This window comes from Aspergillus japonicus (genome assembly GCF_003184785.1).
Source record: "Aspergillus japonicus CBS 114.51 unplaced genomic scaffold BO86scaffold_3, whole genome shotgun sequence".
NCBI classification, from domain to species: domain Eukaryota; kingdom Fungi; phylum Ascomycota; class Eurotiomycetes; order Eurotiales; family Aspergillaceae; genus Aspergillus; species Aspergillus japonicus.
In genome coordinates, this window is record NW_020291640.1 from 391,789 (window position 1) to 414,042 (window position 22,254).

At 55.1% G+C, this 22,254-nt stretch overlaps 10 protein-coding genes across 10 annotated transcripts; 3 read left to right on the top strand and 7 right to left on the bottom strand.

Moving 5' to 3' along the window:
* Positions 1-95: 95 nt before the first annotated feature.
* BO86DRAFT_395114 (putative short-chain dehydrogenase/reductase) lies at positions 96-1,150 on the bottom strand (the record flags this gene model as incomplete). The annotated part of the gene is made up of 3 exons (XM_025673274.1): positions 96-158; positions 221-984; positions 1,108-1,150. The coding sequence occupies 3 exons, from the start codon at positions 1,148-1,150 to the stop codon at positions 96-98; spliced, it is 870 nt and encodes a 289-aa protein (XP_025532375.1).
* A 638-nt stretch (positions 1,151-1,788) lies between these two features.
* BO86DRAFT_352870 (TFIIH/NER complex subunit TFB4) lies at positions 1,789-3,696 on the top strand. The gene is made up of 3 exons (XM_025669503.1): positions 1,789-1,989; positions 2,066-3,575; positions 3,688-3,696. Exons 1-2 carry the CDS (start codon positions 1,944-1,946, stop codon positions 3,217-3,219), a joined length of 1,200 nt encoding a protein of 399 aa, XP_025532376.1. The 5' UTR covers positions 1,789-1,943; the 3' UTR covers positions 3,220-3,575; positions 3,688-3,696.
* Positions 3,441-5,785, bottom strand: BO86DRAFT_111410 (threonine aspartase 1). The gene is made up of 6 exons (XM_025665932.1): positions 5,346-5,785; positions 5,080-5,279; positions 4,114-5,016; positions 3,953-4,062; positions 3,688-3,900; positions 3,441-3,575 (listed from the first exon to the last, which is right to left on the bottom strand). Exons 1-5 carry the CDS (start codon positions 5,462-5,464, stop codon positions 3,775-3,777), a joined length of 1,458 nt encoding a protein of 485 aa, XP_025532377.1. The 5' UTR covers positions 5,465-5,785; the 3' UTR covers positions 3,441-3,575; positions 3,688-3,774.
* A 671-nt stretch (positions 5,786-6,456) lies between these two features.
* Positions 6,457-8,453, top strand: BO86DRAFT_352878 (actin-related protein 3). The gene is made up of 4 exons (XM_025669504.1): positions 6,457-6,692; positions 6,767-6,789; positions 6,867-7,231; positions 7,306-8,453. Exons 1-4 carry the CDS (start codon positions 6,658-6,660, stop codon positions 8,203-8,205), a joined length of 1,323 nt encoding a protein of 440 aa, XP_025532378.1. The 5' UTR covers positions 6,457-6,657; the 3' UTR covers positions 8,206-8,453.
* Positions 8,454-8,619: 166 nt separating this feature from the next.
* Positions 8,620-10,565, bottom strand: BO86DRAFT_385329 (tRNA (uracil(54)-C(5))-methyltransferase). Its single transcript, XM_025671081.1, has one exon. The coding sequence runs from the start codon at positions 10,465-10,467 to the stop codon at positions 8,683-8,685; it is 1,785 nt and encodes a 594-aa protein (XP_025532379.1). The 5' UTR covers positions 10,468-10,565; the 3' UTR covers positions 8,620-8,682.
* A 157-nt stretch (positions 10,566-10,722) lies between these two features.
* BO86DRAFT_406194 (mitochondrial 37S ribosomal protein uS5m) lies at positions 10,723-12,368 on the top strand. Its single transcript, XM_025674152.1, has 2 exons — positions 10,723-11,929; positions 11,988-12,368. Exons 1-2 carry the CDS (start codon positions 10,864-10,866, stop codon positions 12,206-12,208), a joined length of 1,287 nt encoding a protein of 428 aa, XP_025532380.1. The 5' UTR covers positions 10,723-10,863; the 3' UTR covers positions 12,209-12,368.
* On the bottom strand, positions 12,274-13,420 carry BO86DRAFT_445012 (DASH complex subunit DAD3 family protein; the record flags this gene model as incomplete). The annotated part of the gene is made up of 3 exons (XM_025676416.1): positions 13,008-13,420; positions 12,642-12,868; positions 12,274-12,310 (listed from the first exon to the last, which is right to left on the bottom strand). Exons 1-3 carry the CDS (start codon positions 13,272-13,274, stop codon positions 12,274-12,276), a joined length of 531 nt encoding a protein of 176 aa, XP_025532381.1. The 5' UTR covers positions 13,275-13,420.
* Positions 13,421-14,576: 1,156 nt separating this feature from the next.
* BO86DRAFT_111458 (putative serine/threonine protein kinase (Nrc-2)) lies at positions 14,577-16,963 on the bottom strand. The gene is made up of 5 exons (XM_025665933.1): positions 15,949-16,963; positions 15,725-15,898; positions 15,547-15,672; positions 15,110-15,491; positions 14,577-15,052 (listed from the first exon to the last, which is right to left on the bottom strand). Exons 1-5 carry the CDS (start codon positions 16,853-16,855, stop codon positions 14,707-14,709), a joined length of 1,935 nt encoding a protein of 644 aa, XP_025532382.1. The 5' UTR covers positions 16,856-16,963; the 3' UTR covers positions 14,577-14,706.
* BO86DRAFT_111485 (uncharacterized protein) lies at positions 16,761-17,618 on the bottom strand. The gene has a single exon (XM_025665934.1). The coding sequence runs from the start codon at positions 17,523-17,525 to the stop codon at positions 17,073-17,075; it is 453 nt and encodes a 150-aa protein (XP_025532383.1). The 5' UTR covers positions 17,526-17,618; the 3' UTR covers positions 16,761-17,072.
* Positions 17,619-19,301: 1,683 nt separating this feature from the next.
* Positions 19,302-22,122, bottom strand: BO86DRAFT_375258 (uncharacterized protein; the record flags this gene model as incomplete). The annotated part of the gene is made up of 3 exons (XM_025670474.1): positions 19,302-19,779; positions 19,934-21,950; positions 22,041-22,122. 3 exons carry the CDS (start codon positions 22,120-22,122, stop codon positions 19,302-19,304), a joined length of 2,577 nt encoding a protein of 858 aa, XP_025532384.1.
* Positions 22,123-22,254: the final 132 nt, after the last annotated feature.

The window sequence follows — 22,254 nt, forward strand, 5'->3', positions numbered from 1 at the left end:
TAGACCATTTTGGATCCGACGACCTCCCTGCCCTTCCGCGACCACCTCAGCACCTGTAGATCCCCCGCTCGGCTTCCCCATTCGATCTCTGGCCACTACCGGATAGTGAAGCCCCCATCGACCCTAACGTCCGCGCCATTGATCATCCCGCTCGAGTCCTACCATGTCATTAGTTGATACTGACGACCATGCAGGGCGTTCCCCTTCAAAGTCTACTTACCTGACAGAGAAACAGCACCGCATCCGCCACCTCCTCCGGCAGAGCAAACTTGCCCGTCGGGATAGATTTCAGGAACGCATTCTTGACCGAAGCCTCCCCCCAGGCTTTCTTGCCCAGCTCCGTCCACGCCACGGTGGGCGATACCGAATTAGCCGTGATGCCCCTGCCCGCCCACTCGGACGCCATACTCCGCGTCAAGCCTAGCAACGCCGCCTTGGACGCACAATAAGCCCCGTGGCGCGGCAACGCCACATGCGCCGCCTGGGAAGCGATATTCACGATCCTCCCCGGCGGCGGCGGCGGTATCGATCGCGACGCCTGTTGCCCTTCCGAAGCGAACGCCCGCGCAAAGTAAAGCCGCGCGAACGCCTGCGCGCACAACATCGGTCCCAGCACGTTGGTTGTAAGATGCTTCAGCGTCTCCTCGGGCGGCGTCGCCTCCATGTCACTCAACGAGACATACCCGGCCGTATTGATCAGGATGCTCGGAAAGATCGTGGGGTGTGCTGAGTGCAACGGTGCCCGTGTAGACGGCGGGGGCCATCGCAACTCGTCCGCCAACTTAGTGAACGCCGACTCGACGGACTCGGGCGACGTGATGTCGCATTCGTAGGTGTGGATGTCCCGGTGGCGGTGGTGAGCAGCTGCCCCATACCCGGCTTCCAGGAGTTGGTCGCGCCGGGCGGCTTCGAAGGGCGCGTAGAGGATGGCGAGCTGCGCGCCTTGCTGGCGGAGCTTCTGGCCGATGCTGGTGCCCAGGCCGCCTGCTTGTAGTGGTTCTGGTGAGTAAAGTAACTTGGGTTTGTGGTAGGAAAGGGAAGGAGGGGGTGGGGGGGGAGGTGGGTGGAGGAAGGATGTTGTATGGATGGGTGGGTGGGTGTAGTTACCTAGGCCTCCGGGGAGGATTGCTAGTCTGTTCGCGAGGGCCATGGCTTTTGTTTTAAGGGGATGTGTCTAGTGACTTATTGAAGTGTAGGTATATGAGCGTACTACGGTAGGTATATCTCAATAAAGGCTATCATACTTGAACGTGACGAGGGAGGGGGCTGCGACCTGGGCTAGTAGGTAGGAATGTAACAACCCTCGGGAAAGGAACAGCCCGAGGAGATGATATCATTGGAAGTGGGCGCAGTTCATCCGTCCTGCTACTCGTAATTCTGATCTGCAGATACAAGCTAGTACTATTTTCTAGTATTGGATTTGCAGGCTGTCACAAAATTCTCGATTGTTATGGGTCCGAAGGATATATAGTCCGGATGAGGTCACTACAGTACAAATGCGGAGGATTGAGCATTGATCCTAGTCTCTGCTTTTGTGCTCAAAATAGTTTCTTTCTCATCAAGCCAATGGCTTTTTTCACATGCCCAACGGGCTCAATCTCAGTAGCAGTTGAAAGGAAGCTGATATCTGTAGAAACCGTATACAGTGTTGCACTATTCCCAATCCGGCAAGCAACTAGAGCTGCAGTGGTAGTTGGGAGCGGTGGCGCAGGCGGTGTACTCCCAATCTCCCCGCCTTATCTTTATCAATTTGATGCGTTATACTCCTCCACCACTACCTTTGAAATACCTCTCTCTGCAAACCTATCGTCCAACCTCATTTCCACACAGCACAATGAACTCTCTCACCCACTAACTAAATCCCAAACTCCCCACACTTCCTCCGGAAGCCCCCCACCAACCCACCCAACCTATCACCACGCCTGCAAACACCAACCCCAAAAATGAACACCATCGACGCAACAGAGCACTACTCAACCAGTGCCCACGGTAATCCCACCTTTCCCCCAACCCATCCCCCCTCTCAACCTTCCTCCACCCACAAAACTAACCCCAAGAAAACCAGACCGACCCCCCTCCCTCCTAACCGTCATCCTCGACACCAACCCACACGCCTGGGCGCAACTCAGCAACCAATCCGCCCTCCCGCTCTCGACCGCCGTAGCCAACATCCTCGTCTTCCTGAACGCCCACCTAGCCTACAACTACGCCAACGAAGTGGCGGTGGTGGCCTCACACACCCAAAAGGCCACATGGCTGTATCCGGTCGCCTCCCCACCACACACCCAAACCCAAACCCAAGCACAACCCGCCGACAGCGACGGCGACACGCCCATGCACCCGCAAACCCAAACCCACCACCGACCGCCGCCCACCACCGAAATGAACAAATACCGCCCCTTCCGCATCGTCGAGGAGCAGGTCACCCAGAACCTACATAACCTACTCGCCGGGACGACGCCGGCGGATTTATCAGCGACAACATCCACCCTGATGGCCGGGGCACTCACGCTGGCGCTGAGCCACATCAACCGCCGGACGATCGCGTGGGCGGAGGCGCACGGCGGGGAGACGGATCCCAACAGCAGTAGCGGCAGTAGCCACACCACCACCACCACCACCACGAACGCACCCGGTGGCGGGGCCGGGTCCGGTGGCGGTAGCAAGGCGAGCACCGAAGCCGGGCTGCAGTCGCGCATCCTCATCCTCAGCGTCAGCAGCGCCACCGGCGCCGCGCACCAGTACATCCCCATCATGAACGCCATCTTCGCCTGCCAGCGCCTCCAGATCCCCATCGACGTGTGCAAGCTCGCCGGCGACGCCGTCTTCCTGCAGCAGGCCGCCGACGCCACCAAGGGCGTGTACATGGCCCTCGCCGAGCCCCGGGGCCTGCTGCAGTACCTGATGATGGCCTTCCTGCCGGACCAGCGCTCCCGCCGCCATCTCATCCTCCCCACGCGCGTCGACGTCGATTTCCGCGCCGCCTGCTTCTGTCACCGCCGCGTCGTGGATATCGGGTTCGTCTGCTCCATCTGTCTGAGTATCTTCTGTGAGCCGCTCGAGAAAGGCGAGTGCTTGACTTGCGGGTCCGTGTTGGAGATGGGCGACTACGGGGCCAAGCCGGCCGTGGTAGCCCGGAAGAAGAAAAAGAAGAAGGCTCGTGGCCCGGGCAATGGGGCCTCGGCGACGCCTACACCCACGCCGACACCTGGTCCGTGAGGGTGACCAGGACATGCTATGGCTTTCCTCTTCGGCAGCCACGATATCGCTACCGTTCTGGGTATACAAGGCACGAAATATCTAGAGCAGCCCACGCCACGGGAATTACTGTATTATCTTTGGCCCCTTAGGCTTGGAAAAGTAACTAGGAAACGGATACACTCTGTTCCTCCCTCTTGTTGCCCGTATCAGCTCATCACATTCTGGCTCTCACTCAACGAAGCAACGAGCGCTCGGTGCCAGGCTAAACCATGTTTTCGGGATCTGGTCCACTGGTGGAAGAGCTATGAGCGAAGATAGACTTGGATGTCAACCCGATACCGAAATTGACACGAAACATCGATCAGGAATCTGGGCTTCGAGGGGAGGATGCGTCAGCGGGCGATCTCGAGCGTTGTACGCCAGATACATAACACCATGAAGTCATAACAGCAGACGAAATGGTAGAATTAAAAATAAGTCACTTACTTTGTGGACTGGGCAACACTCTTGTCGCAACAGTAGATGTGCGCTAGGTAATTGGTAAAGGCAGACTTCGATCTTAGTTGAGTGCCACTACTTGGCTTGCGACATGGGTTTGCTTCGAGTGGCGCGGCCGCCCTGAGCAATGCTACCGTTGCCATTGTTGCGGGACATCACACACACCGGCTGTTTATCCTCGCTGCTCATGGAAGCAATCACCTGCTGCATTTAGTAGAAACTCTAAAACAATTGACTTCGTCTCAGGCCTTACGAATGAGTCTGTGTTGTGTCCGAAATAGAGGTAAACACCATGCGTGGTCTTCTTGACAGCCACGATGCCGATGGCAGCTTGACATTTGCTTCCACGAACACCGGGATGGCCTGAATCAGTCATGTTAGTAAGATCGGGCAGAAGAGGTGGGAGTGGATTACCCATGAAATCGGAAGAAATCATAGAGCTCATTGCCTCTTCCTCGGTCACGTCTTCGAATGTGCCGTCGTTGTGTTTCTTTTGGCTGTAGTAGATCCGCATAGCGCACGTGTGGGCGGCCATCGTAGTCGCAATATGTTCGCCAGTTCCTGAAGTCACGGCTGCGACGCTGGTCTTCTCTGGATCGTTGGGGTCGGCTGGGATCACACTTGTGCCAACTCCCACAAGTGCCGCAGGTCCGATACGACCGGAGTGCTTCATCCCGATGCCGCCAGAAGACGAGCCGGCCGCGATGTTGCCCCAGCTGTCCACAGCAATTGCCCCCACAGTATCGCTGACATAGTCCATCACCTCTGCAGGCTGGCTGGCAGTGGCCTCTGAGGTTTCGGACGACGGACCATCGAGATCCACAGCGGAGGCGCAAGACCCTCCATCCATGTATCTGCCATCCCTAAGTGCAGAAGCATCGGAAAGGGTGCGGGTTGGTTCCGCTGGGGACAGACTTGCAGTAGTACAGGTCAAACGTGGGTCTGCAGGCTCTGAGTAACCGGGAACCACAGCGTTGGGCGCAGGCATGGCGGGAAGACGAGGACTGGAAGCGTTGGCCAATTGGGCAGGGTTCACAGGAATGGGACGGCGATAACAAGTCTGGTACGGGATATAGTTCCCCAGCTTGGTCCTCTCCTTGTGCTCAGCGGCTTGTAGCTCCTGCTGCCAGCGACGCCACCTTTCTTTTGCAGACGGGGCCACGAGAGCATCAGGGGGCAGGACCACCAGTCCCTGGTCATAGGCGAAGTCCCTTGCGCCTCGTCCGATCAGGAAATTAGGCGGAACACGAGCCAGGGTTAGTGGCTTTCCTGACGTGTTCAAGATGCTTCGTGCCACCATAATGGGGTTTTTGACTTCTGCAAAAGGGCATGAGCCTGGCGCTTAACCAGTCTTCTTCTGAGTCGGGAAGGAATACTTACGGGACACAGCTCCTACTGCGCCGCTTCGCCCGAGATGATTGACGATCGTAGCATCGCATTCGACCTCTCCGTCGATTGTCAAGTTACTGCCATAGCCAGCATTGGTGATTTCGGTGTCCTCCAGATACATGATGGCCATTTCGACCGCCTCTACAGCCGATCCACCATTGCGCAGGACGGCCATTCCTGATCGCGCGGCCCTGCTCCGAGTTAGCAGGGCTTCAAGCCAGGTAGAGTGCGGGAAGAAAGACTGGTTGCAAACTCACTTTTCACATGCCTGCAGATGTAGATGTTCATTCTGCACACTGTGGAAGCCAGCGCCGGCATGGACATAGATGGTGGCAATGCCTCCACCACCAGCACTACCACTCTTGTTGGAGGACATGATTAAACCAAGGTGCCTCGCAATGAATGCGGGAATGAGACGCGGCCGCGTGACGGGCTTGACTGAGTGGAGACCTGGCAGACCGGTGGGTGTTTTGCGTGTCACACTGACTGTAAGTACAGGCGGGTAATCAGAGTGTCAGAGCACAAGTCACAACGGCCAATTGAGTGGGTCCTGAAGTCCTCAGTGTAGGAGAAGCGTAGTACTCTGAGAGTGCAAGAAAGTAAAAGAACACGGCGTCCCTCAGCTTGAGCGTGTTCTGGTCTTCACTGCGCCGGGCTAAGCAAGTGGTGTGCAGTTGGCCACGCTTATGAAAGCGAGCAGAAGTGAATTCAAATGCAGCCGCAGAAGAACACACAGCCGCAGTCGGGAGGGGGAGCGCAGCCGCAATTCTCAGAGGGTGGAGTGGTAGTTCGACCGGTCTCTATGAATACAGTTCACTCCAGGGTTGGATAAGGAATACGAATGATGGAAGGAAGAAAGAAAGCATATGCCACTCGACAAAGAATAGACAGTCAGTACTGATAGACAGAGGGCTTTAGGGAGTCGTATAGGACAGAGTTGAAGAAGATGGAAGTGGATGGAGACATGATCGTTTGGTTGGAGAAGTAGATGGAGATGGAGATGGAGGAAGTTCCTTCCTTATAGAGAGCTGCCCTCAAAGACTGTACTGGTACTGTACGGTCCTGTACTTCTTATTTGCAAGTGATTGCCATAAAAGCTGTTCCATTGTCTTGTCAGAGTTATCGATAGTACAATTGATAGGGGTTTTTTTTTGTTCTTGTTGAAGAAGACATGCACAAATTGTATTATTGAGGGCGATGAATTGATGAATTGATGAAGATAAAGATAGATTAACTAACTTATTGCCAACACGTGCCGTTCTGCCAGCCATGGACGAGACACCGACTTGCCCGCCCTCCCGGTCCGTTCCCTCCTCCTCCTGTTGCTGCTGCTCCCCTCCATTCACCATTCACTCCCCTCCCCCCCCCCCCCATTAAATCCCCCCATTCCTCTACTGTTATTCTTCTCTTGTCCTCCCCCCGCTGGCCCCCTTCTGCTGATCTCTTTGGAAGGTCAGCTTCTCTTTATCTACCCTCCTACGGATCACATCCGTCAATTCCCTTCTACCCAACACCTTTCGTCCGCGACCTGATAGTAAGGGGGAGTGCGTGTACTCCACATCATCCGTCATGGCTTCCCAAACTCCGGCCGTTGTCATGGACAAGTGAGTCGCCCAACAACCCCCTCTTTGTTCTTTAAACACCTCAATGTAGCTGACTATGAGCTTCCACTGCTCAGCGGAACTGGTTACTCCAAGCTTGGTAAGCTTCCACCCCCGCTATGATTCCAGCGACGCCTACTGCCTACCCCACGGAGCTCTAGGCTGACAAGTCACCAGGTTTCGCCGGTAACGACTCGCCATCCTTCGTCTTTCCCACCGCAATTGCTACCAAGGCGGGCGCCGGAAGTGCTGCAGGTTCCGCCCCCGGCCGACCTCCCGTCGCGAACAAGCCATCTTTCCTGGCCGGTGGTGGTGGTGGGGCAAGCTCGCACTTGTCCACGAAGCGTGGGACGGAGGACCTGGACTACTTCATTGGCGACGAGGCGCTGGCAGCCGCCAACGGCCCCGGTTATGCGATCAACTACCCCATCCGTCATGGTCAAATTGAGAACTGGGACCACATGGAGCGGTTCTGGTCCAATTCCATCTTCAAGTACCTGCGCGTGGAGCCGGAGGACCACTACTTCCTCCTCACCGAACCCGTACGCTACCAACTACCCTGTGCCCCATGCGACACCGGGAGATTTAGTCCACTAACATCCAAAACTTGCATCAGCCCTTGAACCCCCCCGAAAACCGTGAGAACACCGCCGAGATCATGTTCGAGTCGTTCAACTGCGCCGGTCTCTACATCGCCGTCCAAGCCGTGCTGGCGCTCGCTGCCTCCTGGACCTCGTCGAAGGTCACCGATCGATCGCTCACCGGAACCGTCATCGACTCGGGCGATGGTGTCACGCATGTCATCCCCGTCGCAGAGGGCTACGTCATCGGGTCCTCGATCAAGAGCATCCCCATCGCCGGTCGCGATATCACCTACTTCGTCCAGAGTCTGCTCCGTGACCGCGGCGAGCCGGACAGCAGCCTAAAGACCGCCGAGAAGGTCAAGGAGGAATACTGCTACGTGTGCCCGGACATTGTGAAGGAGTTCGCGCGCTACGACCGGGAGCCCGACCGCTTCCTCAAACACACCGTGACCGCCCCAAATGGCCGGAGCGTGAGCATCGACGTCGGCTACGAGCGCTTCCTGGCCCCCGAGATCTTCTTCAACCCGGAAATCTACTCCTCCGACTTCCTGACGCCCTTGCCCAACGTCGTCGACGGCGTGATCCAGTCCTCGCCCATCGACGTCCGGCGAGGCCTCTACAAGAACATCGTCCTGTCCGGTGGATCCACCCTGTACAAGGACTTCGGCCGCCGTCTGCAGCGGGACATCCGGCACCTGGTCGACGCGCGCATCCGCGCCTCGGAGGCCCGCAGCGGCGGCGCGCGGAGCGGTGGCCTGGACGTGGCGGTCGTCACGCACAAGCGACAGCGCCACGGCCCGTGGTTCGGCGGCAGCTTGCTGGGCCAGACGCCCGAGTTCCGCAGCTACTGCCACACCAAGGCCGAGTACGACGAGATCGGCCCCAGTATCGTCCGTCGGTTTGCGCTCCTGGGTGGGCCCGGCAGTGCATAGATGTTGTTGTGTCTCTCTCTGTGTGATTGGCGTGTGAGATATCGTGCTCTTTGTTCCATTTTGTCCATAGTCTTTTCTTCTTCTTCATGATTGTGAAACAAAACCAAAAGGCTTCTATCAGTAAACCGGGCAGGAGAAAGCTGTTCTCGACGCACAAAACACAGACACACATGAACTTCGATGGCAGGGCTGTCGGCCCATTCACTCCCGCAATCAATGTATATAGTATGGATGTAAAATGTAGATGCAACCACTCCCAGAACCCGAAGATATTTCCCTGTAAACAAGGAACCCAAATGATGAAGTGTGGAATTTAGAAGATCTATTTTCAAATACCCCCCCCCCAACCCCCAACAACGCCGATACTAAGAAATAATGTATATATAACACAGAAAAAGAAGTCTGTATTCACAACCACTCCCGCACTCCCCACCAGCCCCAGCTTGTCACCACTACCACTACCACCACCACAAACAACTAAACCGAACCCTCCGGAATCGGCACGCGATTCAGGACCGCCACGCCCTCGACATGGCCGGTCTGGGGGAAGAAGTCGAAGCCGCGGATACTCTCGATCTCGTAGCGGATCTTCTGCTGGGCGCTGCCCTGGACCATGACGCCGACGTCGCGGGCCTGGGTGTGGACGTTGCACGACACATAGACGACGCGGCGGGGGCCGTAGGCGAGCAGCTGGCGGAGGAAGTCGTCGCTGCACCCCTTGCGGGGCGGGTCGATGACCAGCAGGGTTTGGTCGGCGGGGTAGGGGACGTCCTTGAAGAGGACGGCGGCGTCGGCGGCGGCGAAGCCGGTGTTGGGGAGGTGGTTGGCGCGGGCGTTCTGGCGGGCGGAGAGGATGGAGTCGCCGGCGACGTCGACGCCGAGGCTGGATTTGAACAAGGGGGAGAGGGTGATGGTGAAGAGGCCGGAGCCGGAGTAGGCGTCGAGGAGGTATTTGATTGGATTGTGGGGTTGGGGTTCGTCGGCGGTGTTTGTGGAGGAGGAGGAGGAGGGCGGCGCCAGGGCGTGTTGGCGGATGTAGTCGGTGAAACCGGTGAGGATGGAGTTGTTGTTCTGGAAGAAGGCGCCGGCCTTGTTGGTGAAGACGTAGTCGTCGACGTACTCGACCGTCGTGGCGTTGGGGTTGGTCACGCACCGCTTCTCCTCGGTGTAGGCGTCGGTCTCGGTGCGGATCAGGTCCGCCGAATAGTCGTTGACGTGGTTCAGATCGTCAGTGCGCGGCCACTCGCTCTTCTCGCGGTCGGTCTCGTGCTTGGGCGTGCGCGAGGTCGACTCGCGCAGCAGCAGCGTCGCGCCCTGCGTGTACGTGGAGATGCGCTCGGCCACGCGCGCGCGCTCGCTCTTGAGCCCCTGGCGCACGATGTCCGTGCCCAGCGGGCAGTCTTCGATGTCCAGGTCGGTGCGCCGGTTCTTGTAGGTGAAGCCGATGGGCGGGACCTCGGTGTGTCGCGGGGCCGAGGCGCCCTTGTGGCGGCGGCGGCCGCTGCCCGGGGGCGCGGCGAAGTGGGGGGTGAGCTTGGTGCGGTAGCCATACTGCAGCGGCGAGGGGAAGGTGTCGCCGATGGCGGGGATCAGTTCGGGGATGAGGCCGGAGAAGTTGGCGTAGGCTTTCTCGACGATGCGCTTCTTGTGCGCCAGCTGGTCCTCGTAGGACATCATCTGCAGCTGGCAGCCCGAGCACTTCCCGAAGTACTGGCAGCCGATGCCGGCATCGTTGCGCTGGGAGCCAGACTCAACAGCCTTGATGAAGTCCGTGATGCTGTAATGGAGCGAGGGGAAGTGGCGCACGACCTTGACCAGCACTTTGTCCCCGGGGACGCTGAAAGGCACCACGTAGACGTGGCTTTTGTCCTCCGACAGTGCCAGACCATCCCCCGTCGAAGATATCTCGGCGATCTGGACTTCGATCTCGGTGAAGGGCTCGGGCAAGGTTGGCTCTGGGGGGCTCAGGTACTCGACCTCGACCTCGACCTCCGTGGCGGGCTTGTGTTTGCGGATGAGCGCATCGATATCGGCCTGGAGGACCTCGTCGAAGCCTTGACGCTTCTCATCGCGGAGCTGCTGCTTGCGCTTCTTGGGCGGAGGGGCGGGTTTCTTGGGAGGTTCCTGCATCCTTTGAACCACGTCGTACAAACGTCGATTGATATCCGCAGGAAGACCAGTGTGGATCAGACGGGGAGTCTGGAGGGTGAATTGAGACGGGATTCTTCGTGAGAACAGGCGCAGGGACCGCAGTGCAAACATCTATAGATCCTGAGATTCCCACGTCGTTCAGCAAACCCACCGTGAACGGATATGTCAAAGAAAATTGCGCGGGGCAGTTGTGGAAAAGTGCCAGGTGGGAAATTGTAGAAGTTGGGGAAAGGTTAAGTAGGAAAAGGGAAAAAAAGTGAGTGAGCAAGAAAGGGCGGGCGCGGATTGGCTGGATTCGGCCCGCTGAGAATTTCGCCGGAGGTTCTGTTTCTCTCCCTCTCTCCCTCTCCAAACTCTCTCCGATCTCAACAATCTTCAATTCCCCTTCTGTCACCGCGGATTTGCCTCGAGCTCCCTCCCTCCCCACCCACTCACCCTTTCCCTCTCAAGCTCTCAATTGGCCTCTGCTGGCCAGAGAGCTTACTTCTTCTTCTCTCACCCTTCACCATGAATTTCACTCGTCCCGCCCGATGCACGCTATGCAACTTCTCGCGAGCCGCCTCGGCGGCTCCTCGCGTCCCTCGCCGTCAATTCCACCCTTCTCCCTTCCGCCTTGACGATCAGAGGCCGAAAGACCCTGCCGTGTCCGTGGCGGCCGATACTCCGAAGACGACAAAGCAGGCGGCGGTCAAGCGGAAGCTGGGTACGATCACGCGGAAGATGAGGGCGGCGAGCGTGCGGCCCTACACGGAGGAGGAGCTGGCCCAGCTGCGGGAGGTGTACAGCGCGCAGCAGGTGGCGGCGATCGAGGCCGGCGAGGCGGCGATCGACCCCAAGGACTTCGCGCGGCAGTTCGCCGTCCGCACGGATCCGATGCGGCTGAAGTACCTGGACGACTTCTCGCACGTCGAGCCCGGGGTCGACAAGCACGTGCGGGCGCCCGAGACCAACTCGGACCCCACCCAGAAGTTGAAGAGCACGGAGGACTTGATGCAGGACTTCGCCCAGTACATCCAGGAGATGCCGCGCGACATGAACGCGGCCCACTTCGTCCGGTGGGCGGAGAACAACCGGCTGACCAAGGGCAAGGAGGAGGCCGAACGCCGCCCGCACACCTCGCTGGCGCCGGACTTCTTCCAGGAGGGCGACAAGCTGCGTGTGCCGGAGGAGGAGGGCAAGGAGGGCCAGGCCCGGGACCAAAGCCTCCACCGCCCCGCCATCTCGTTGGAGGGCGTTTCGCCGCCGTTGGCGCAACTGATCCAGTCCACGGGCCTTAGTCAGGAGTACATCAAGAGTCTGTCCACCAAGTCGCTGGTGTTCCACTCGGTCACCAACCAGACGCGTCTGGGCAAAGTGCAGCGGTTCTACTGCCTGGCGATCGCCGGCAACCGCGACGGCTTGCTGGGTCTCGGCGAAGCCAAGTCCTTCGAAGCCGCCGATGCTATCGAGCAAGCGAAGTACCGTGCGATCCGGAACATGCGGCCCATCCTGCGATACGAGCAGCGCACCATCTACGGCGATGTGACGGCCAAGGTTGGTGCGATGGATCTGAAGTTGATGACTCGTCCTCCGGGTATGTTCTCTCCGCCCCCCCCCTTGTGTCGTCTTGTCATGTGCTAACACGGAACTAGGCTTCGGAATCCGCTGCCAATCCCTCATCTACGAGATGTGCCTTGCTGCCGGTATCACCGATCTCGCTGCCCGGGTCAACCGTTCCAGAAACAAGATGAACACCGTGAAGGCTGCCTACGAGGCGCTCTTGTCGCAGCGTAACCCGGAGGATGTCGCCCGTGCCCGGGGTAAGAAGATGGTCGATGTGCGCAAGGTGTACTACTCTGGACGGGTCTTTTGATTTCTTGCTTTTGCCGGTTTCTGGTTGCGCCATGGCGGTGGTGTAAATAATGGGTTTTTTTTCCCCTATGGTGTATTTTGTATCTCTCTCTCTTCAGTCAACCTGTATTTGTATCCAGCCTATGTTCGGTTATGATAGAACTGAGATAACCTGTTCCTCGTCCCCACCCGAAGTAAGCAAAAAAATACATAACCATCTTCATCCCACAGCACCTAGCCCGTCCCAAAAAGAAAAAAAAAAAGCAGGGGTATACAACAGACAACAGACAAACGATCCCCAAAACTCCAAAGCACCAACCCAACCCATACTCCCCCCTTAAGAAGAAAAAAAAATTCAAACCCGTCCCAAAAGACTAACATCCTGCCCCTGCCCCTCATCATAATACCCATACCCATATCCCTGCTCCGCCTGCTCCGCCTGCTCCCCCTCATACCCCATCGCATCCCCAAACCCCTGGCCGTGCCCCTCCCCCTGGCCGGCAAACTGCTGCTGCTGGTGCTGCCCCTCCGACTCATTAATCATCTGCTGCTGCAACACAATGCTATACACACTAGCCTTGAGCAGCGTGCACACGGTGGCGGTCTTGCGCTCGAGATGGCGGAGGCCGTCGAGGGTCATGGAGGCGGGGCTGCCGGCGAGGTCGGCGAGTTTGGTGGAGAGCTTTACCATTTCCCATTAGCCGGTTGTTTCGCCGGTTGTTTCCCAACGTAACTCAACGAGAATAAAGAGCATCAAAGTTTCCTTTTCAAGGAAGTTTGGGACGATTCACGCGGCAAAAAAAAAAAAAAAAGACACCCACCGCGTTCACGTTCCCGAGTAACCGAGCGTACTCGTCGAGGACTTCCTGCTCGAGATCTGAGACGAGGGGGTTGGTGGGGTTGAGGAGGGGGTTGGTGCTGGTGCTGGTGCTGGTGCTGGTGCTGGTGCTGGTGCTGGTGCTGGTGGACGTCGTGGGATTGGGATGGGTGTGGTCGTTGTCTTCTTCGTCGGGGGTCATCGCGGCGGCGGAGGGGTCGTCTTTGATGCTGACGCCGGCGGGGTCGGTGAGGTCGTGGAGGTGGGACATTTTCTCTTTTCTGGAAAGCGGGGTCGGTGGTTGGGGAGAGTGATGGTGGGCTGTAGGCAGTAGACTGTGAGTTGTAGGTGGAATTGGTCCAGATTGGTACTGTCTTGCGGTCACTCGCGGGCTTGGAATTGAAGGTTCCAGGTCGGGTTTATGGTTTGCTTTGTTTTGTTGGCGGGCAATGAGAGTCGGCGGGAACTAACTAACTGGTTTGGTCAAATTGTATTACCATGTAGGGTTGGGCGACCAAGTTCGGTCTACTTATTTTGGTGTAAACACCAGTCTCTAGCTGACTGACTTTACTCATATCTACATTAGCAAGATTCACATCTACTCCAATATATATATATATATATATCAAGGCTAGTCGGATTTCCCTATCGATAAACCAAAAGAAAATAGACAGCGAGAGTTGACCTTTGACCTTAATTGGACTGTACAGTCAAGTACCCCACCTCCACCCCCCACTTATCTGCCGATTCAGCTCAAGGTACAGTACTGTACCTTAAACTGGGCTTATCTATCCAGCGATTTCTATACAGCAAACGCAGTAACTCCGACAAACGCGGATAATAGTATGCATTGACGGCGTGGCTAATGTGAACTGCTGTATTGCCCAGATATTTTTACATTAGACTGACTGGCCGGCACTCTAGCTGAGTGCGTACCTAGTAACCCCTGCCCTGCACCGATGGCAGGAAGGACGGTGGGACTGTTGGCCGACATTTGCAATCCAAAGGCAGCCATGTCTGTACATTCGATCTATCGAGAATCCCTACAGTATGGTGTATACCTTCTACATAGCAGCCACTGTTCATACTTCACATACCACCCATCACTACACCAATCACAACACCAACACTGATACATAGATTCATTCATATACTAGTAGCATGTATCATTCCCCTTAAGGCACCAGGCCTCTTGGGGTACCGCAGCAACAAAGATGCAGTGCAAGGTGAAAAAGGCCGGGTCTTCCTGGGCAATTCAACAGACCCCAACCTGCTCAAAAAAAAGTGTTTTGATACGATACAACCGAGATCGCAAACGCCGTCTTCTGCAATGGTGACAATATAGACGCAGAACAAGAAAAAGAAGCAGGCGGAATCACATCGCTGCAACATCCAGCAAAAAAGCAAAAAAGCAAAAAGAAAAAAAAACCCGAGAATGGCCATGCATATAATATACGCAAAATGCCATCTATTTATCTGATCATCAGCATGATTCAATTAACACCCCATAAATTAAACCCCGGGAGAAAAGAACCAGTACTCCGGGTGGTAACTGTATGAAAGTCGGAAATGGTGAACTCCAATAAGTCTTCGTCTTAATGCGTCATGGTCGTGCCAGAGCCCAAGTGTCAGCCTGAACTCGTTCATCAGCCGTCCTTAGACAGAGCGCAGAGCATCCGTCCCAACAACATTGTAGAATCACTCTACATATCTCCATCATGGTGGAGAGTGACGCTGTTGAACTCTTCAAACGGATCCGCAACTTCGGCATTCGGTGTAGCCAGACCGGAATCCATGGGAACCCCTTTCATCTTCATCGGTTGGCTGCCTCCGATGTCGACACTGGCGCTCTCCTTGACATTGCGGAAGTTAAGGGTTTCTGTTCCTCGGCTTTGGTGTGGGATCATGGGGGGCTTCATATGGCGGATGAGAGCCCATTGCGTCTGTCGGAAGAAAGGATGTGTCTTGACGTCTGAGGCACCAGCCCGAGCTCCGAGACGCTTTGTCTCATCCTTGATCAGCAACTTCCGAATCAGGGACTTGCAAAGACTGCGCATACGTTAGCATCCATCGAGAACATGACAGGAACGATCAGTGCAATCTTACTTGGAAATCTGCTGAGCCCCAGAGTGTTCAGGGAAAGGCACTTCGTCCCGCAGGATATTGCCAAATGTGGCATTCCTGTTCTTGCCCTTGAAAGGTGTCGTTCCGTATAGCATCTCGTAGATTAGAATGCCCAGAGTCCACCAGTCGACCGCACTAGTATGTCCGCAGCCTTTGATGACCTCAGGAGCGATGTATTCTTCCGTACCCACAAAAGAGTTCGTCCGAAAATCAGCAATACATGACTTCGTGTCGATGGTTGGTAGAGACGTTGTCGAGTTGCCACTCCGGGCCGGAATCATGGTAGGTGCACCGCCCGGTCCGGACTGCTTGGACAAATCGAAGTCAGACAACATGATGTGGCCTGACTGATGGAGGAGAATGTCTAAAATACGTCATTGTGAGACATGTCCACGCAGTAATCCTCAGGCGCGACTTACTTTCGGGTTTCAAATCACGGTAGATGAATCCCATCAGGTGAAGATACTCCAGAGCAGCAGTCACTTCCGCAGCGTAGAAACGGGCGGCGTCTTCCGAAATGCATTTTCCTGGCCGAGTTTGCAGGGCTAGAGCAACCCATTAGCACCTTGCCTTGACACCCATCTAGACTCAACATACCTCTAAAGAATTCACCGCCACTGCAGTACTCCATGCAGAGATAAAGATAGTCCTCGGACTGGAAAGAGTGATAGAGCGTAACAATGAATGGATGATTGCTAGTGGCCAAGATTTCCTGCTCAGCCAACGCGCGCTTGATCTTGTTACGCTTGATCATTTCCTTCTTGCTCAGCACTGGTCAATTCAGTCAGCAAGTTCTCTCCTAGTTCTCGCGGAACGCGCACCTTTCATAGCATAGAGTCGGCTGGTCTTCTTCTCCCGGACCAAATACACCTTGCCCACATCACCCTTGCCAATCAGCTTGATCTTGTCGAAGCTGCCTGGACCGACCTCCACATTCCGCACCTTGATCGAGTTGGAGCTGTATGTTCGGCGAAATGCAACGGAATCTCGGATCTGGCCAGGGGTGGGGATCTTGCCGTCAGCACCAAGTGTCGGCACGGCCAGGTTGATTTCTTGCTCTTCAGACACCTCGACTGTCGTCACTTGAGGAACGAGACTACTCGACCCCACCGGCAAGGGCTCCTGGTCCTGCTCGGCGGTCTGCGGCCGTTCACCAGCCTGGCCGCGGGCAAACAGACCCTGCGCATTGGGCGCCGAAGCGACACGGCGGAGTTTGCGAGCCAACTCTTCCTTGTTGGCGGTGGTCGCTTGCTCGGCGGCGGAGACGCCTTCGACCTGTAACTCGGGGGTATCTGGTGGAGAAGAGGGAATGGATCCATCATTACGATGCTGCAAGGACGGCTGCCCTTGATGTTGGAAGTATGGGTTCGCCGTTGCCGTGGGCGACACGCCTTCGTCTAGCGGGTTTCCTTCACTGGCGACGGTGGTCGAGCGATTGCGACCAATGGTGGGGAGAAATCGGGACTGTCTGAAGGTGGATTTGGATTCGTGTTTGCCAGGTGACGAGGAGAGGTTGCTGGTTTCATGACTCCGATCGCTTCCGCTGTGGTGACTGACATGGGAGACATTACTGCTGGAGCTGTTGATGCGGAAGAAGTTTCGAATCTTGGTGGGAAAGTGACTTGAATCGTTTGAATGTTGTTTCTTGGAGGCCAGAGATAGGCTCGGGAAGTTGCCGCGTTTCTCGTTCGTCACCGAGGACGGACTGGAAGCGAAAAGTTGCGTCATGGCCGGAGACTGGAGCCTGGAACGGACCAAGGACTCGTCCAGATGGTCCAAAAGGTCCAAAAAGAGGAGGGGATGTGCGGGATGGAATCAAACAGAGCAGACGTGGACAAGAACAAGTGAAGAAGAACACAAAGATGGAGAGGAAGAGTTGCGACGGGCGGACGAGGACCCAGCGACGGGCCAGAAGCCGCGGGGGAGAGAGGGAGGGAAGGCGGTGCTAATCACTGGGTGTGGGTGGTGTGGGTGGTGACCGAACTAACGGGCTTCGCACCGGAAACTTGGATTGGGGACGCAGTGCCAGAGCCAGTGCCAGAGCCAGTTCCAGCCCGGGAATGATGAGGGGAGGGGAGGGGAGCCTTGACCCGACAACACGGTCGACAACAGTCCGACCGCAACGAAGACGAAAGAATGTGTGAAAATAGCCACGAATTGGTGCAGGGGGTGGTGGCAGTATGGTGCGGATTGTAGATTGAAACAGAGGTATCACTGACAGAAGAATTGAATGGGAGGAGGGAGGGTAGAGGGGAAATGATTGAGAGATAGCATAGAAAGAGGCAAAAGAGGAGACAAGAGAAACAACGACAGACAGACAGAGTGATAGTAAAAAAGTGGAGACAGGAAGACCGACAGAAGGTGGAGGGAGGGAAAGATGGAAGATGGAACAGTCCATCCGCAGCTTACCTAAAGTGAAGTCAGCCCCGGCTGGAGGCGGCGTGCGTTGATACACTCAGAACTCATACACATACGTAACCATACAAGTCTTTCAAGTTAAACCTTTAAACCGCCACTATCGGAGCCGATTGGAAACTAACTAAGCCAACTTGACATTAGTCAATCAACTCATTCCAAACCATTAGGGAACCAATCCATAGCACCTGTCATTAATTCTGGGAAAAGAATATGATATGCCGTGAGGTCCTTCGATAGTCAAGAAGAGAAGTTCAAGACAAGACCCCAAACTGGAAGACTAGTCCAAATACTGGATTGAACCAGTCTGTCTTACCGTGGCTATGCCACTAGTTTTACTAGATGCTTGCCACTTCTTTCCCTCTTCTCTTCCCCTCTGCCTTACTGAGACTGGTCCATACCATAATCAACGCCATAATTCCCACCTGCCCTGGAACAGACATCCTGCCCTTCTGGACTTTTCCATACCATCCATATAAGTTAGCCCAGAAAGCCCATAGAGCACATAGAGCACATAGAGAACCACCGTTACCCTCAGGTTCTCGAGCCAGAACATTACCCTTGACACCAATCATTCCAATCCAAAGATCCGCGCACGCACTGTGCCACCAGCCAGGAACGAACTGCCTCGCTCTCTTTGGGGCCCCCTCCCATCACGCCCCCCCCACACACATATCCGACTCTCCTCCGCCGGTCGAATTCTTGGCTGAACATCGCCTGCCTGCCTGCCTGCCTGCCTATCTGTCTGCCCGGTTCGATTTATTTATTTTTCTTCTTTGTTCCATTAAAAAAAGAATAGCATGAAACCCACAGTTGCAGGGCGTGTCGTGTTTCAGTCCTCGCCTTTTTGCCCAGACCCTTACTCCGTATCTGGTCCGGTCTCGTCTCGATGATCGATGATCGTAAATAACTCTGTCGCAAGAAATCCATAAACTTCCAGGCCTGTTAAAATCCGACCCATTTCTGGTTCCTTTTTTTACGTTGCGGGGTTCATTTCGGTCATAGTTCCCTGGGATCGTTCTTTGGGATATGGGGGGGGGAGCAAGCGCACTCATCCAAAAAAAAAAAAAAAAAAAAAAAAAAAAAAAAAAAAAAAAACGCACCGCCCTACGCAAGGGAGGAACTTCTCGGCCCTCTCAGCCCATAACTTATGTTAGTACGGAGTAGTATCACCTAAGATTCCCCATGTTGGAATTTGATATCGTCGATCTCGTCATTGGGAAAAATGACATCTCCTATGACTGGTACATTTTCAAATCCAAGTGGAAAGAAATTGATCCACTTTCAGTACTCCGTAGATCTCGGATGAGCCCATGAACTTGACATATCATACGGGATACTACCGGTAAGCATACCTCCAGGCTCCAGTGTCAACTGCTCAATCGCAACCACGTAAAATCGAGCAATTACACTTGCATTATGAACTCTCGGCTCATGGCGACAAAACTGCTCGAAGCAGTGGAACAAATTAACCATGCCATACCTAATCGGAGGGCCTTTTGCAGATACCAGTGATACAATGTTAAAATCATACAAGAAGAGCAGACGCCAAACCTCCATCTCCAAGACTGGCTGTGGGCATGAAACAGTTTCAACTTCAACCTCACCGCTAATCCGCCTCCAGCCACTGTCTTCCACCATGTCTCACTACGATGTAACAAAGGAGCAACTTCACCCAAACAAACACCGCAAGCTCCAGGAAAGATGATTCAAGTAGTGCGCCTAGCCTAGGCCTCCACTCAAGCAACATTCTTCAGCGCTAGGTTCCGATTCCTCGATCTGTCTTGTACCACAGATTGTCTTTCTGTTTGTGATCATGGACTTGATGCGGCTGCCACTCGCGATTAACCTCATGTCCAGTCATCGGAGCTGCCCTGCTCTTTCGAGGCACATCTTCCATGCGGGCAAAGTGAGGCAGGATGCCATGCGCATGAACATTCTGGGGAACTGCCAAGGCCATCGTCTTTGGTCCGGCCAGCCCGCGATCTTTTATCAGGCACGGTGCAAGGAGCGGCGAGAAGGAATGCTTCACACTTTCCACATTGCTCCGTTGTCTAGACTGTTGAGGGTCGTCTGCAAGGGCAGGGCCGCTCCGCCTGTGCGCCGTCCTGGGTTTGCCGAGACCACCAGAGCCAGACATAAGAGCGAGCTGGGTCACGGAGTTGGAAATCTCGAAGAACGGGGTCGTAGGACGCTTCGCAGAACCGGCGCTCCTGTAACACATTCCCATCAGCGTTCTGCCACAATCAATCAGCAACGTCATACCTTTCATGAGACAGGCCTCGCCTCTGTGTGCTCTCGTGACGACCAAACTCCGTCCTGTGGAAACTGTAGCTACGCATTGACTTAGACCATCGAGATTAAGCACTGGCAACGGAGACAGGAGCTTACTCTCTTTCATGCACAGTGGCCCACGAGTCTGTGGTCGAGACATAGGAAAGCATAGAGCGGGCATCTTCTTCCTCCACAGCAACAAAGCGACTCTTGTCCACGTCTTCATGGCTCCGAGGCCGGTTGCGATACTTGCGGGAGTCCCGGCTAGAGCGCTGCCTCGAATAGTCTGGCCCCGAGAAATCAGCGGACTTGGATTTGACAGCACCGGCTTTCTCACTCATTTGAGTCGTCACTCTCTGCTCCCCAATGGCATTGGCTGCCGAAAAGGTTGGTTGATAGTACCCCTCGGGGGTCTGCTTGACCGGCGGCTCAGCGGCTAATTTCAAGTCCTGAAGCAGACCGTCAAGGGAGTCTCCTTGCCGGGTGATCTTTCCCATCTGACGATATACCTGCAGAACCTCTGGAGGCAGATCCTTGCTACATGTTGTCCAAGAAGTCTCATTACCTTTCGCCCCTTGTGCTTTGTTGTCGGATGTAGTATCATTCTGGGGGTTCGCGGGCGGTAGCTTAATAGAGATTGGTCTTCTCGGTTTCAGTCTCTGTGACTGCGTGGGTGCTTTGCTGCCCGCATTTGCCTCTTGCAATGCCGATCCTGGAAGATGACCACAGTATTCAGTTGACCCTTGCCATGGCATCAATGGCATTGGTGTTGAACTCCCTGTCTCGTGACTGGACAACTGTGGTGGAAATTCTGTTGCCAGGGACGGCATAGCAAACGGTGGGACTACGCTATCTGAGCTGGAAGTACATATGGCTTGTCCGAACAAAGCTGGGTGATTCGCAGCGTTGCCGACAAGATACATTCCGGTAGGAGGTGCTGATTCGGACATGCCGGCATGGCTGCCCAACGTGCTCATTCTGATCTTTGCAGAGGCAAATTCAAGATGCTCTCTGTAAATGCGGACTGTATCCAGTTCTTTCACCAGACCGACACGTTGCTCGACCAACAGCTTCTTAGTCTGAGGGTCTAGATCCCAGGTGTGCATGGCCATATATCTGTCCAAGCGTGAGAGTTGAGCCGATAGGTTGTCGTGCTCCTTAGTGGCATCATTGAGAGACTTCTGGTAGAGGGGAGTCGGCATCACGGCGGGTGTAACTTGCTGAGGTTGCATCCCCGCTTGCCCGTTTATGAATTGATGCCAATGAATTGCTGCAGGCGTACAGGGCATGCCATACCCTGAGTAAAATGGGCTCATTAAAGGCGTAGCACCTCCACTACTAGCGATGCTGCCCGCCGAAAAGTCCGACGCCGTTGACATTGTCGGATGCGGCTGGACTGAGGGAGCAAAAGTGGGTAATGGATTTGGGGTGCTCAAGAATTCATACAAAGTCGGCTGCCAGATACATGGGTTTGCATAGTTCAACATGGGAAACTCCGGCGCAGCAGGTATATGATACTCTGGGGCTTGCAGTTCAGGTTCCAGAAGCTGCTTGGTATCATTCGGCCATGGCATGGCGAGCGAAGGGAGCAGTCCTGAAGGCCCTGCAGCAGAGAGAAGGTTTGGTGTTTGTCCCAAGGTTTGCAGGTACGGATCAAAGCTTCCATAAGGGGGAAAGATGCAATTCACAGGTACACCAGCAGACTGGGAGCCGTGTCTTGAAAGACCGATGCCATTAGCCATGTCCTTGGCTGGGAGAGTCTCCTGCTCGAAGTAATTTTGGTTCTCTGCTGCAGATGCAACCAAGCATTTCCTGTCATCACCGACTTTCTGCTGCTGCTGGTACGTAGGCAGCTTCATCTTTGGGGGTGCCTCCATCGGAACGATTCGACCCCCGGCTGTGACGCGTTGATGCTTTGGGGATGTGTGTTCCTTGAGAAACTGAGCAAAGCCTGAGTTGTTCTGTACACGATGGCTGCACGGTGGATCACTTGGCTGACGTGCGGTAGATCTCAAAGGAGGTTCGGGGGGTGCAGTTGTTCTTTCACTCTGACGCGAGAAATTCGATACGTTTCTTGACCGGTTGATGGATTGTTCGGACAAGACGCTCGTACTATGTTGGCGGAGCAAGTTGCCTACATAAGGTCGGACAGGGTCAGTCCAACTCACAGGTAGCCATGGCTCTTGGGGTATCTCTCTTGCTCCAGCACGCGAGTAGGACGTACTGCCAACCTCACTGAATCTGTTGACATCGATCCGTGCATTGGAGCGCATCCCCATGAGAGCAGAGATATCATATCTAGCCATGGCGGCTGGGATGAAAGAGGATAGGAGAGGAATAGAACAGAAAGCAAGGGAAGGAGTAAGGTTGAATCTCGACAATGAAAGGGATGTGACGCGTTTCAAACCAAGTTTTATGGACTAGAACAAGAGGATGGG

Coding starts and splice junctions, on each gene's coding strand:
- BO86DRAFT_406194 (XM_025674152.1), top strand. CDS start 10,864: ATGAATTTCACTCGTCCCGCCCGATGCACGCTATGCAACTTCTCGCGA. Junction 11,930..11,987: donor GTTGATGACTCGTCCTCCGG/GTATGTTCTCTC, acceptor ACACGGAACTAG/GCTTCGGAATCCGCTGCCAA.
- BO86DRAFT_111458 (XM_025665933.1), bottom strand. CDS start 16,855: ATGACGCAACTTTTCGCTTCCAGTCCGTCCTCGGTGACGAACGAGAAA. Junction 15,492..15,546: donor CCGTGATTTGAAACCCGAAA/GTAAGTCGCGCC, acceptor GACGTATTTTAG/ACATTCTCCTCCATCAGTCA. Junction 15,053..15,109: donor GGGGCTCAGCAGATTTCCAA/GTAAGATTGCAC, acceptor ACGTATGCGCAG/TCTTTGCAAGTCCCTGATTC.
- BO86DRAFT_111410 (XM_025665932.1), bottom strand. CDS start 5,464: ATGTCCTCCAACAAGAGTGGTAGTGCTGGTGGTGGAGGCATTGCCACC. Junction 5,280..5,345: donor CATCTGCAGGCATGTGAAAA/GTGAGTTTGCAA, acceptor AACTCGGAGCAG/GGCCGCGCGATCAGGAATGG. Junction 4,063..4,113: donor GATTTCTTCCGATTTCATGG/GTAATCCACTCC, acceptor TGACTGATTCAG/GCCATCCCGGTGTTCGTGGA.
- BO86DRAFT_385329 (XM_025671081.1), bottom strand. CDS start 10,467: ATGTTTGCACTGCGGTCCCTGCGCCTGTTCTCACGAAGAATCCCGTCT.
- BO86DRAFT_352878 (XM_025669504.1), top strand. CDS start 6,658: ATGGCTTCCCAAACTCCGGCCGTTGTCATGGACAA. Junction 6,790..6,866: donor AACTGGTTACTCCAAGCTTG/GTAAGCTTCCAC, acceptor ACAAGTCACCAG/GTTTCGCCGGTAACGACTCG. Junction 7,232..7,305: donor ACTTCCTCCTCACCGAACCC/GTACGCTACCAA, acceptor AACTTGCATCAG/CCCTTGAACCCCCCCGAAAA.
- BO86DRAFT_352870 (XM_025669503.1), top strand. CDS start 1,944: ATGAACACCATCGACGCAACAGAGCACTACTCAACCAGTGCCCACG. Junction 1,990..2,065: donor CTACTCAACCAGTGCCCACG/GTAATCCCACCT, acceptor CAAGAAAACCAG/ACCGACCCCCCTCCCTCCTA.
- BO86DRAFT_111485 (XM_025665934.1), bottom strand. CDS start 17,525: ATGGACTGTTCCATCTTCCATCTTTCCCTCCCTCCACCTTCTGTCGGT.